The following is a 12,846-nucleotide window of genomic DNA, read 5'->3' on the forward strand; positions in this document are numbered from 1 at the left end:
GATCTTAAAGCAAGAAGAGAGAAAATTATGAGAAGTGTTACAATCTTAATCCTTGAATGAAGCTTCATATATATGCCACGCCTTAACGTAATCTTGCAAACCAAGGAATCTTCATCCGACAATCTCGCTAATCTGATCAACCTGGGCCAGTCCTCAAAAAGTTGAGACACAAGGATAACTGACACTCCACTTGAGACTTATTCAAACATGTTTTTGATACTATTTTTGGCTATTTCAATTCTTTGATGTGTTGCCACGTTAATACTCATACAAGATATTTAAAATTCAATAATTCAAATAATTATTAACGTGTAAATATATTCCAAATTAAATTCCTATATTTTAGCTTAATTTGAGTTCTTTTTCCTATTTTTAGTTAAGGTTAAAAATATCTCCACACTTATAGGAAAACCTATAATTAGTAAAACTTATTTGTCAAGCAAATAATTTATTCAAACATTCAAATAACAAAATGTGTGAAATATCTTAAACACACGTCTATATTAAAATTCAAATATAACCTTATCCAACAATTATCTTAAGTCATTTTAATTCAAACTTGATTCAAAAGAAGTTGAGGCTTCAAGGTAAAAATGATATAGGAGATTGATCTAAGAATCATTTGCAAAGTGCTTAGCACTCTCTGTACTTAGTAGTTTTGTAATTAAGTTTCCCCAACTATAAAATCATTTAAATCTTTATGCTTATTTTACAGTTTCTAGTCTTGACTTACTTTTTGAATACTTATGTGTGATATATTAGTATAAATATGAACTTGAACAATCAATTATCATTTTAATGGTTTCTGCTCCTATTCTTATGACTAAAATGTGAGTTCTTTATCTACTTCTACACTGACCTTCTTAATTTTTCTTCTCAATTCTTACTAGTCTTGAAGTAGTGGTTTAGTTGGTTATGATTATCTTTTTAAGTACCAGTGTACCACATATTTGAATTTGTATATCTAGTTTTAGATAGTTATTCTAAGATGAGCTTTAATAATAATCATAAATTCTCACTGATTTAGCAGTCGATTGATGCTGCTGCTGTAGCAAGGAGTTGTTGCGAGCTGTCAATGTGCAATTGCTATTTCGAGTAGTGCTGCACCAGTTTCAGCGCAACACCAGCTGGTAGTTGCGGTGAAATCTTAGTGTTTGTTATAGTGTGCAATTTTTCTTGCTCTTCTTTGCCAGGAGTTGTATAGCTTTAATTTTTAGGAGTTGTAGAGCTTTATAGCGTGCAATTTTTCATTGTAGTTTTCCTTTGATCACATTACAATTAGAATTATATATGTTATATCTAATAAAAATATACTCTTGTTTATTTTAATAAGTTGTTTTATTTTGGATTTGTTTATTATTTTATTTAATTTATATTATTAAAAAATATAATAACAAAATATTATTTGTATAATTACTATTATTAAAAATAGGTTATTCATATATTTGGTTCATACAAACGATACAAATCATAAGTTATTTGTATCGTTTGTTTGAAACCAAAGATACAAATAACTTCCTATTTGTATTGTTTGTTCCAAACAAATGATACAAATAACCTTTTATTTGTATTGTTTGTTTGAGCCAAAGATACAAATAACTATTATTTGTATCTTTGGTTTTCAAACAATACAAATAATATATTTGTAACCCTCAATACAAAATACAAATAAGCTTAAAACTAAAATACAATTAAGAATTTTTCTACTACTGCTTCCCCACCAAAGAATTTTATCATTTGCCTCACCAGAAACAATGGAGGCACTTTGAGCACCTAAAGAGTGTGACATTGAGTGACACACCATCTCCATAGCGAAGACCCAAACCCAACAAAGGGAAAAACACTCGTAGAAACCCACTTAGGAAAGTCAAGAGAGATAGACCTAGAGAGAGAAAGAAACTGGAGTGATTGTAAAAATAAAAAACAGCAATTTACTTTGACATGAAAATGGGATCACAATTTTAACAACCTTGCTTTCAGCTGATATAAGTTGATTATTAGCGTGGAAGGACAGAAGTTTGAAACTATACAAATCTTCAGATATATATACATTTAGGCAAAAATTCTTCATACTTCACGGTCTAATTTTTTATTTTGCTATAATTCACATTTTTTTTATGCTTGTTTTCTAGCCTTGGTGTAATGAATAATTTCACGCTAATTTCATTCAAAAAGTCGTTTATATCTTTTATTTTATTCACATATTTTTTCAATCCGGTTGTGTTATTTTAACTTATTATCTCTAACATATTATCAATTTAAATAACTATTATTTGTAAAGAACTCCCAAAGTAGGAAGAATAAAACAAATTGAAAAATATACAATTAAGAGAATAAATGTACAATATATAACACAATAAAGGAAAACATAGATTGTGATACAAGAATCATACAGAAATTTAGTTTCCATTTGTTTTTCGGATAAATCAACTATGATATGGCATTAATTTCTATCTACCGACCTTACAATCCCAAATTATGTAATCTAATCTAATTATATTCATCTGTCGAGATATCATTGGCCAAAATCTTTGACACTGAGCTCCTCAAACTAAGATACCAGACACTTATATTCATTGATACATAAAAACAAAACCAGATTCAATGGTTCACAGTGCCAGTACACAAACTTATAAGATCCATCAATGCAGAGTACAATGTATCCAAAGACAAATGGCCGAGAAACCGCCTAGATGAAAACTCACTGTCTGTTAGATCTGACTGAAGTTTTCGCTCCTCAGTAGACCTGTCCTTCACCGTCAGCCACCAGGAGATACATCCCTGTTCATCATCCGGATCAACATGCGCAACCAAGCTCAGCGTGTCAACTTGCTCAAGCTCAAATGAAAGGCGAAGAAAATCATGGCTGGTTTTTATCCCCACCAACAATGCCTCCTCATGAAGCCAGCAAATGATCTTACTAGCTATCTGTGATTCATAGCAACGACAACCTCAGAAAAAAATTGCTGACTGTTTGCATCTAGAAGGGGAGGGGAGGGAGGGGGGTTTCGCACATAGCTATAATATTGCATGTAAAACTAAGAATAGCTGATGAAAAATAATTGAACGTTTATAAGACAGAAAATGTTACCTGCAACAGAAGCACGGTTGGGAGATCTACCAAGTCACAATTGAATCTATTCTTGGATCCCATTGCCTGGGGATTACCTTCAAACAAACCAGCAACATTAGGGACACCTCCTCCTTCAATGCATATGCAATCATCTTTCACCACCACCCTAGTCTGAAATAGTAATTTGTTAAATTTAATTTGATCTTCATCTGATTTCCATGCCCGAGACTCTGCATTTAGTATAGCTTCAGGAAGTCTCACAAACAACGCCCAAGAAGAAGTACGTGAGTGCCAAGTAGGTTGTGATATTAGCTGGAGATAGGGAAGCTTCGTAGCCTTATTGATACAAGTAAAGACACAAGAGAAAAGGCATAAAGAATCAGAAACAAGTCCTTTTTATCATCCACAATAACTGTAATAAAGTCAAAACTAGTCAATACCAGGTTTTCCAGCTCCCTTAGAACTTTCCCTGCAAAGATTCGGTGAGCCAGAGAAAGGCAGAAATGATTTACAAGACCCACAGCATCATTTGGCTGATGATTAGTCTGAACCCTACCAGGCAATGTCAGATTGTGCTTCACCTTGGAAAATATTTCTTCATGGAAAAGCTGTTGCAGATATATTTCATAAGTGATGTGACTGGGGTGTCCAGGTATAAGATAAACATCTTGCTCGATTTCCATTATGCTTGAACTATTAAATAAATCTTCAACATTTTGAGCACCACTGCCGTTATTTCCCTGATCTTCATGATTGTAGGGCGCTAATGAAATGAATACTGATATTCCTGGTTTTATACTCATTTCCAAATAGTTTTCTCGTAATCCAGTCACATTGATACCCAAAGAAGGGTTGAAGGATTCACGGCTCACTAACTCAAATACCTATCAACATTAACATAGCAAATTAAAAAGGCAGAACATGACGAGCACCCAAAAGGCTTCCATAAAAAGGGCTATTGTAACTAGTACGCACCTACCTGTTCATAAAATATTGCCCTATGGACATTGCAAAGAACTGTATGTGTTTCTCGTATACGATCATCATCACTTTGCGAATCCTTCTTAGCTTCACTTAAAGATTGTTTATCTGTATCTAAGTTCATTTTCTCATATCCTTCTGGACCATCACTAGAATGAGAAGGCAGAAAGCCAAATCGGAAAGATCGACCAGAGCTTTTAGGCAAATTCACAGACAACATGCCAGATGAATCATGGTCCACACGGACCAAAGAATACGCAGGGGCTCGGGCAGCAACAGGTTCATGCATTGTATTGTTAGAAAGATCAATCAAGAAACCATCGCTACTAGGAGCATTAGCAGCCAAACGATGCCATTTGACTTTCCAGTTTTGCTGCAAACTGTCAGCTTGTTAGATAAAAGGGTGAATATTATACTATTGAAAAAAAGAAAAGCAGTGAAGTAAATCCCATTAGACATGCAAATTTGTTGACACTGAAGCACTTAAAAGTATGTAAACATAAAACTTAATGAATTTTAGTCAGTATATATGTACAATAAGTCCAGAAAGAAGGTGGTAATCATAAGTAAAATTTATAAATGTAGCAATCAAGCAATCATCAGACCCAGAAAGAAAGAAAAAAAAAAAAAAAAAGGAGAAACAAAGTAGGATAACCAAAACATGACATGTCGTTGATGTTGTTGAAGCTAAACACCTTGTGACTCATGAGGAGAAAAAGTGACATGAATAAAAAAAGTAACAAGAATCACAAGAGTCAACAAAGATTATAAGGGAGAGTGTAACAGTAATTGAAGTAATACTGGAGGAGAATATTACTACATCAAAATCAAATTTAACAGGAAATACATCCAACTAAGATCAAGAAAGGGACAACATCTACTTTTTTGCACTCACCGAATGAGAGCACCATAAAATCTTGCTTCCTTAGCAATCTGATGTTCCAAGGATTTGGCCGACTGCTTAAAGTACTTGCTAAGATGCTGCAAGTCAAGCAAAGGAAAAGAACCATGCAAGATGCCGAGATTAAAAAATATACTATCAGCGTTTAGAAGACAAGTTTATGTTAAGTTATTAACTGTATTTTGTAGACTCCAAGGTAGAACCATGAAGACAAACTCCTGAGATAAATACTTTAAATAAAGAACAGGAAAGGATTTAAGCATTAAATTTACACCAAAGCAAGTTGTTGAAATTTGAACTGGTGAGTTTCAAAATAAATAAAAGAAGATGATTGTAATACCGGTAACTCTAAAGATTAAAAAATAACTATCAGCGTTTAGAAGACAAGTTTATGTTAAGTTATTAACTGTATTTTGCAGACTCCAAGATAGAACAATGATGACAAACTCCTGAGATGAACACTCTATATAAGAACAGAAAAGGATTTCAGCATTAAATTTACACCAAAGCAAGTTGTTGAAAATTGAACTGATGAGTTTCAAAATAAATAAAAGAAGATCATTGTAATACCCGGTAACTTTGAAGCTTAGTTGCAGCACACACAGCAAGGTCAGAGAGGACTTCATTGGGCAATGGTTTTGGCCTATTCATGTGAGCCACTGCAACAGCATCATTAGCTTCAACCTACGCATTAACCCGAACATTGTATATCAGCACTATTACAAAGCAATTTACAGATGAAGCACCTTCTATCCAAGTTTTTGTTTTAACAGTGAAAAAAAGTCTGATAGAATTCCGATGTTCATACAGACATGCAGGACAAACATCCTATCCCCAGCAAAAATACAATCCTAGCAAACTGTGGATATCATCCACAGATCACAAGCACTTAAATGTCACATTAAACAAAATCAAAACTAAACAAGGAAAAGCAATATACTATAAATTTCAGAAATTACAAAAAATTAAAAAAAGGCTTGTACCCACAAGTTTGTATTTAAGCTGCATTAATGTGCTCAAGTCACATCAAAAAAATTGTTTGGGGCAATCTGGAAAATCCATATAAAATTGCCACTAATAGGCATAAACTTTCTCAAGCATATGATACATCGAAACACAAACCAAGCAAAAAGAAACACCATCACTATGCTCATAACATTAGCTCAATATAGTGTGACACGCAACACATAATGCGTATAACTCATAATAACATCTATAAATCCTACACAATTGTCCAAACCACTATAAGTATAGGTCACCAATTGCTAGAGTGCACAACTATAATGACATCAACAATGTTAACTATATAAAAATTATAAATATCGCGTTCAACAATCATTGAGTCAATGTCAAACGATTTCCAAATCCATCTCCTTAGAAACAGGGTAAGAATAGTTAGCACATACCAACGAACAAAAATGTGGATTTCAATCAAAACCAACATTGTTGAATATATTTATTAAAAACTAGAAAAATGAACATATTTACTGTTGGAGAATCCCATTCGCATCTCAACCTAAAATCAATCTATTCAATAAGTGGGCTTGGTTTTCTTTAAGTTTTAAGCATAGTATTTGAGATTCAAAACAAACATTTGCTCACATGTTTTGCCAAGTTTTAGTAAAATATGATGTCCGAACTTCATTACGTGTATTATCTTCCTTTAGTTTATTGTAGTCTATTTATGCATTGTTTTAATAGTTTAAGTTTTTAGGAGTTAAAACTTTGTAGTGATTTAGTTCTATTATCTACATGTAAGAAAGAAAAAAAGATGAAAGGATCAAAGGAGCTAGTTAAAGAAGTCCATTGCATGCCCATGTGCACTGAAGGCCATCATACACGCCTACATAAAAGTTCTTTCAAGAAACTACAATAAGTTCCCATTTGGAGGTGTTTTTGAAGATATTAAGTGATATTTGTTTTGGCTTTGGATTGATGAATTGGACAACTTGAATCACATGGACTGATGACATGGACCAAAAATGATATTTGATCATCTCATTAGGCATCCTTATACTCCAGCGATGACATCTTTGGATACCCAAATTAGTTTTTCATTATTTAAAAATGCCAAGTGTCATCAGACAAATGGAGTTAAGAAATTTTTTTTAATTGTGTCCTCTTTATCTTTTGCGTGGGCATCGATGCTTTGATGAGCATCTATGATTATTTTTTTAATTTGAGCATTCCACTTGAGCATCTAACTAGAATGATAGCATTCTTGAACACCCTATTCTCCGTTTTTATGGAATCTCTCTTGAGCATTCCACTTGAGCATCAAAAAACTTAAAAATTGTTTTTTCCTTTATCTTTTGCGTGGGCGCTGATGCTTTGATGAGTACCTATCGTGATTTTTTAATTAGAGTATTCCACTAGAGCATCTAAATACAATGATAGCATTCTTGAACACCCTATTCTCCGTTTTATATGGAATCTCTCTTGAGCATCCCATTAAAAATGACGGTCTTAAAGTATTTGAAATAGCTATGGAAGTTAAATAACTTCTCCATCCAAAATTCCCACCAAAAGGATTTAAAATCAAGATGGTGACAATTAAAGATGAATTGAAAATTTTAGATTTTAATGTTCCCTTCAAGTGCTTTAAATTCAAGGATGTTGCCTAACACTCCCAAGGAAATTACATAACTTCCCTAAAGAAGTTACAAAACTTCCTAAAGGAAACCCACATGTAAAGCAGGTAAGAATTGGAAATTTATTTTTATGTATTTCTTCCCTTATTATTCTATATACTTTAGATGTAAAATCAGAATTTGATGAAGTAAAAATTGAGCTTTTACTTTTCATTGTCTTTTGTTCAATTCCTTGGATTATGATTTATTAAGTAAGAAAGTCCTTTTGCTTAGTTCATAAACACTGTATGAACTTATGATCTCAAGGTCCTTCAATTAGAGATTATGGAGCGTTGTTCTCAATTAGGACTTGAAATTTATCCAAATCTATTATTCCTCCAGTTTCCATTCACACACCTGTTTGCTTAGTTCTGGTGTTGTATTTATCAACTAATCATCTACACACCATCAAAATACATCCTAGCTTACCTCTCATAAACCCACAACATAAATCCTTTATATGTTTTCTAATATCTCATCTTTCCAATAATCTATTTGTTTCTTATTAAGGTAAGTTTTTCGTATCAATTAGTTGCACACTTGCAAGTTGCAACTACATCCATAATCACAATCAATTATTTCATTTTCCATTCCCAATGCCATTTTGTTTCCTTGTTTCTAAAAATATAATAAAAAATAAGAAAATTTAGCCTAAACAGACAACTCCGAAGTTCCTTACATATCCGTCTTTGATTCACCCTTGGCCCTTGGATGTTCCAGATTGTCTCTCCCATACACACAACACCCATATTAAACAAATCAATCACAAACTACATCTTCAACCAATAACTTTCATCCAATGCATTTGCTAAAATTTTGAATCCTCCAATTTAATTGGAGCATAATAAAAGTCTACAATAAATAAACTACCACACTCAGCAAAGTAAATCCAATATGTAACATATCAACCTCGGTTTCATTTAGGGACCCTAAGAACTCGACTCCCATCCAATGTACTCGCTACTGCTAAATTAATCCATCATATTTTACATACATATTCAGCTACCTTATTGAATACCTTGTCAATTTCAGTTAGGGCCTTTCATTATGAATAATTAGATTAAGCTCCATTTCAAGTTTCCAACTAATGACGCCGAAAAACACCAATTGTTTTTTACACAAACTTGGATTTTCATTGACTTCACTCAGAACATGTTGATAAAATCAAGCTAAAGTTATCCATCAAAACAAAATTAAGTTTGATCAAAACACGTTCAACAAATCAAGCGAAACTTATACTCCTAAATAATCAAATGAGTAATTTTCACTCCGGTGGCCTGAGATTTTGGCAAATTTCAGAGCGGTGGCCTGAGGTTTTAATTTCATATAGGTGGCCTATAACTCTAAAGTTGGATGAAACACAGTTTTGAGCTTGGCCACCCGAAATTGGGATTTACTAAAATGCCCTTGCTCATATTTAATATATCTTTTAATGACAAAAGTCATTTACCTTTGCAAATTGTGGGAGATGAAGGGAATTAAGTAAATTGGGATTTTGTTTTTGGAAGTAATGTGCGTCATTGCGAGTTTGATGCTTTAGAGTTTTTCCCTTGTTCATATTCATTTTTCAGTCATTTATTAGCAATTTTACTTCACTGTCATTGTTTATTTACTATTAATAATATCTTGCTTGTTAAAATGGGGATTCTTTGATCTTATAATTGATTATAAGACTTTTGAATATCTTATAAAGGATATTGATAAGGATGAATATCAAATGTTAGATTTATTAGGGGACTTTGGACTTTTTTGGGACCTTGAGCGAAAACGAAACAATAAGTTCTTAAAATACAAATATTATGCTTTTTTTAAGTGACAATTGATTTACCAATTCTATCAATTACCTAGAAAATGCAATAAATTAAAAGTATCATTACTTAGTTAATTAAACACGATGATAATAAGTGGAAAAAAATATCAATTATATCCACAAAAGACTAGTCATTGACAAGTTCACGAATGACCATTAATTATGAAAAATATTCTAGCTCTATGTAAAAATATTCTAACTCTTTTTTGATATATAAATAAAAACTAAATATATCAAAAAAATTCGGGCCCCTCAAAATAACGGGGCTTTGAGCCGTCGTTCATACTGCTCTTGTAAAGAGCCGGCCCTATAATAGAGAAGCTAAGAGATGGAATGTGCTGGAGCCTGTGAATGCAAGGATTTTTTATATGGCTGAACCAAAATATTGAGCGAATGGTTGAGATAAATAGTGTCAATGAACCAACTCAACCAAAAAAAGATTAGCTAATGATTGAGGCATATGTTGTAACACCCCGGCCCCTCGGACCGTTGGTGACTACTCATGGAGACTGTAGACTGGCCTCACAAACCAACACAAGTCTTTCCAGCGCATTTTGGCCTCACTCGCGCGCACCCGGGAACACTTCCCAGGAGGTCACCCATCTTAAGATTGCTCCCCACCAAGCACGCTTAACTGTGGAGTTCTTAGCAAATAGGCTCCCTAGAAAAGAAGATGCACCTTATTGATATAAGTAGTCTATCAATCCTTTTTCAAGCTAAATCTGGGGTATTACACTCACCCCCACTAAAGAATACAACGTCCTCGTTGGACCGTAATTTCAAGATCTTTTCCCCCGCTAGGTGCACTGAACACTATCAGCCACGGTCGCAGGATTGCTCTGATACCATTTGTTACACCCCGGCCCCTCGGACCGCTGGTGACTACTCATGGAGACTGTAGACTGGCCCCACAAACCAACACAAGTCTTTCCAGCGCACTTTGGCTTCACTCGCGCGCACCCGAAAACACCTCCCAAGAGGTCACCCATCCTAAGATTGCTCCCCACCAAGCACACTTAACTGTGGAGTTCTTAGCAAATGGGCACCCTAGAAAAGAAATGCACCTTGTTGATATAAGTAGTCTATCAATCCTTTTTCAAGCTAAATCTGGGATATTACATATGTTATATACTCTAACACGCGCCCTCACATGAGAGCCCTTTGGGCTACAAACTTGGATAAAAGGATGCTGAAATTCAAACCCTGTGACCTCTTGTTATGTTGACTCAGATACCATGTCTAGGAACCAATCCAACCAAAAGCTTAAACTTATGGTTGAGGCCCAGAATATGTTATATACTCTAACAAAGAGTGATAGTACTTAGTAATGTTTGACCAATTTGCTTATACTAATCAGATCAGATTGAGGATTGAGGATTGTGACGTTGAGTCTTTATTGCACAATTAAGCACTGTAGTGTTTCTGTATGATGACGAAGATGTTTTTGTTTTGTGATTCAGAATACATTTTATGATGCTTAGATTATTCATATTGATACAAGCAATATTTAGAATATTCAATTTTTGTCTTTTGGCTGGGTTACCTATTTGAGACTTGTTTGTAAGTTCGCTAAATTTTAGTTTTTGAAATGTTCTTTCTGAATGTTTACTTAGGCTTCTTAGGCTTCAATATTATTTCTATTATACATTAGTTTTGTTTACTTAAGTTTCAAATGGGAATACTTTTCTGTATATACTCATGCTTATTGCCTAATGCAAAAATTGTCTTTTTAAGATTAAAAATGTGGAATTCTGGTGATCGTAGGTTGCGAAACTCTAATTTCCGATGGCCAAAACTGTGTTTCATCCAACTTTAGAGTTATAGGCCACCAATGTGAAATTATGAAAACCTCGAGCGACTGCTCTAAAATTTGCCAAAAACTGAAGCCACCGGAGTGAAATTTACTCTAATCAAATTCTTATTAACCGCTCATACTTCACACACAACCAATGTCGTTCAGGAAAACCTAAAGTTCTCCCGCAAAATTCAAAACTCGCAATTAAACGGTCTCAACTAATTAGATCATAACCAGCAACAAAAAAAAAAAAAATCCAAATTCGAAGAAACTTACAGTATTAATGAGATCAATAATAACAGATAATTCTTGATGAGCTAATTGCAAATTTTCGATCAACCCTTGCCATGTTGAGGCCGCAGATGCTTCCTTCGTCTTCTTCGGCTTCTTTGAATCTCTCTCCAAGGCCCAAGCGAAGTCAATTCTTCGAATTAGATTTACTGTTTTTTCTTCGCAATCGAGTTCTCTGAAAAAAATTTTAAACTAGATTCATCATATATATATATATATATATATATATATATATATATATACTCCAAAATAAAATTGAGGTTTAGTCTAGACTGAAAGAAAAATACGGAGGGAAACGTTCAAGGCCGGATTCTTCAATGATATTGAGGCGTTTCATTGGGAGTTTGTCGAGAGAGATCTCCATGTTTCCTCCGTCCGCCATGGTGGAGAGCTTTCTCTAAAATTTTGTTGTTTTAGAGATGACTTTCGGTTTGCAGTGGTGACTAGTGAGGAACTCAAGTTCAAGTAAGCCCTAAATCTATATCTATATCTATATCTATATACAAGAAAAGTACAACAAATAAATTTTTTTCTTAAAAGAATTATTCTGCTATGTTTTGGAATGATGATTTTATTTATAAATTTGAAATCGACTAAAATTTATTATTTGGCAAATTAAAATTTTTCAAATTTAGATTTGGATCAAATTCCACCATAGCTTTTTAAGTAGTTAAAGTTGAGAATTTGAGAATGACAATCCAAATCTTATCATTCTCAAATTCTCCATTTATGATTTCATAATTGAAATCCATAATTTGAAATGAAATAGTTATTCTCAAACATTACAAAAGCGAATTTATCAACAAAATAAGTTATTTTTAAGGAGAACGTTGTTTGCGAATCTTTTTCTTATATATTGCTTTTTTACAACACTCGTTGTGGTGCCGCGTGCTATGCACGCGGTGCCCTAAGTTACACTGTCGAATGTAATAATTTTATTCTATATGTTTCTATTAACAAGAATAGAAATGAAAATATTAGAATGACAATATGTTGCGTGAAAAATGCAACGATTGAAGATGTATAGGTAATAGCAAGCAGTAGCATCAAAGTAAGACATGAAAACATACTAAAAGCTTTATATGTTCACAATAAAGTATATCTAGGTTGTTCAAGAACGCGGACAATTTAAATGTAAATGTAAATGCTCTAATTCTATTGTGAATCAAATGCATGTTCATTAAAAAAGTATTAAATATACCTCTGAACAATGGTTATTTTTTGAAGCGAAGTTGTTGGCCGTTTAAAACAACTTACAAGAATTTACTACATATCCATGTTGGACATTGATTAATTAACAATTCAAGTAATCGGTTTGGGTAATTCATCTTTAATTAACAATTCAAGTAAATAATTTGAAGTTGA

General features: G+C 33.4%; 1 protein-coding gene across 1 annotated transcript; it reads right to left on the reverse strand.

Moving 5' to 3' along the window:
• Positions 1-2,325: 2,325 nt before the first annotated feature.
• On the reverse strand, positions 2,326-11,941 carry LOC130828857 (mediator of RNA polymerase II transcription subunit 17). Its single transcript, XM_057694876.1, has 8 exons — positions 11,769-11,941; positions 11,467-11,656; positions 5,526-5,639; positions 4,950-5,035; positions 4,053-4,434; positions 3,514-3,957; positions 3,092-3,409; positions 2,326-2,928 (listed from the first exon to the last, which is right to left on the reverse strand). The coding sequence occupies exons 1-8, from the start codon at positions 11,861-11,863 to the stop codon at positions 2,602-2,604; spliced, it is 1,956 nt and encodes a 651-aa protein (XP_057550859.1). The 5' UTR covers positions 11,864-11,941; the 3' UTR covers positions 2,326-2,601.
• Positions 11,942-12,846: the final 905 nt, after the last annotated feature.

Source organism: Amaranthus tricolor, chromosome 12 (genome assembly GCF_026212465.1).
Source record: "Amaranthus tricolor cultivar Red isolate AtriRed21 chromosome 12, ASM2621246v1, whole genome shotgun sequence".
In the NCBI taxonomy this organism is placed as follows: domain Eukaryota; kingdom Viridiplantae; phylum Streptophyta; class Magnoliopsida; order Caryophyllales; family Amaranthaceae; genus Amaranthus; species Amaranthus tricolor.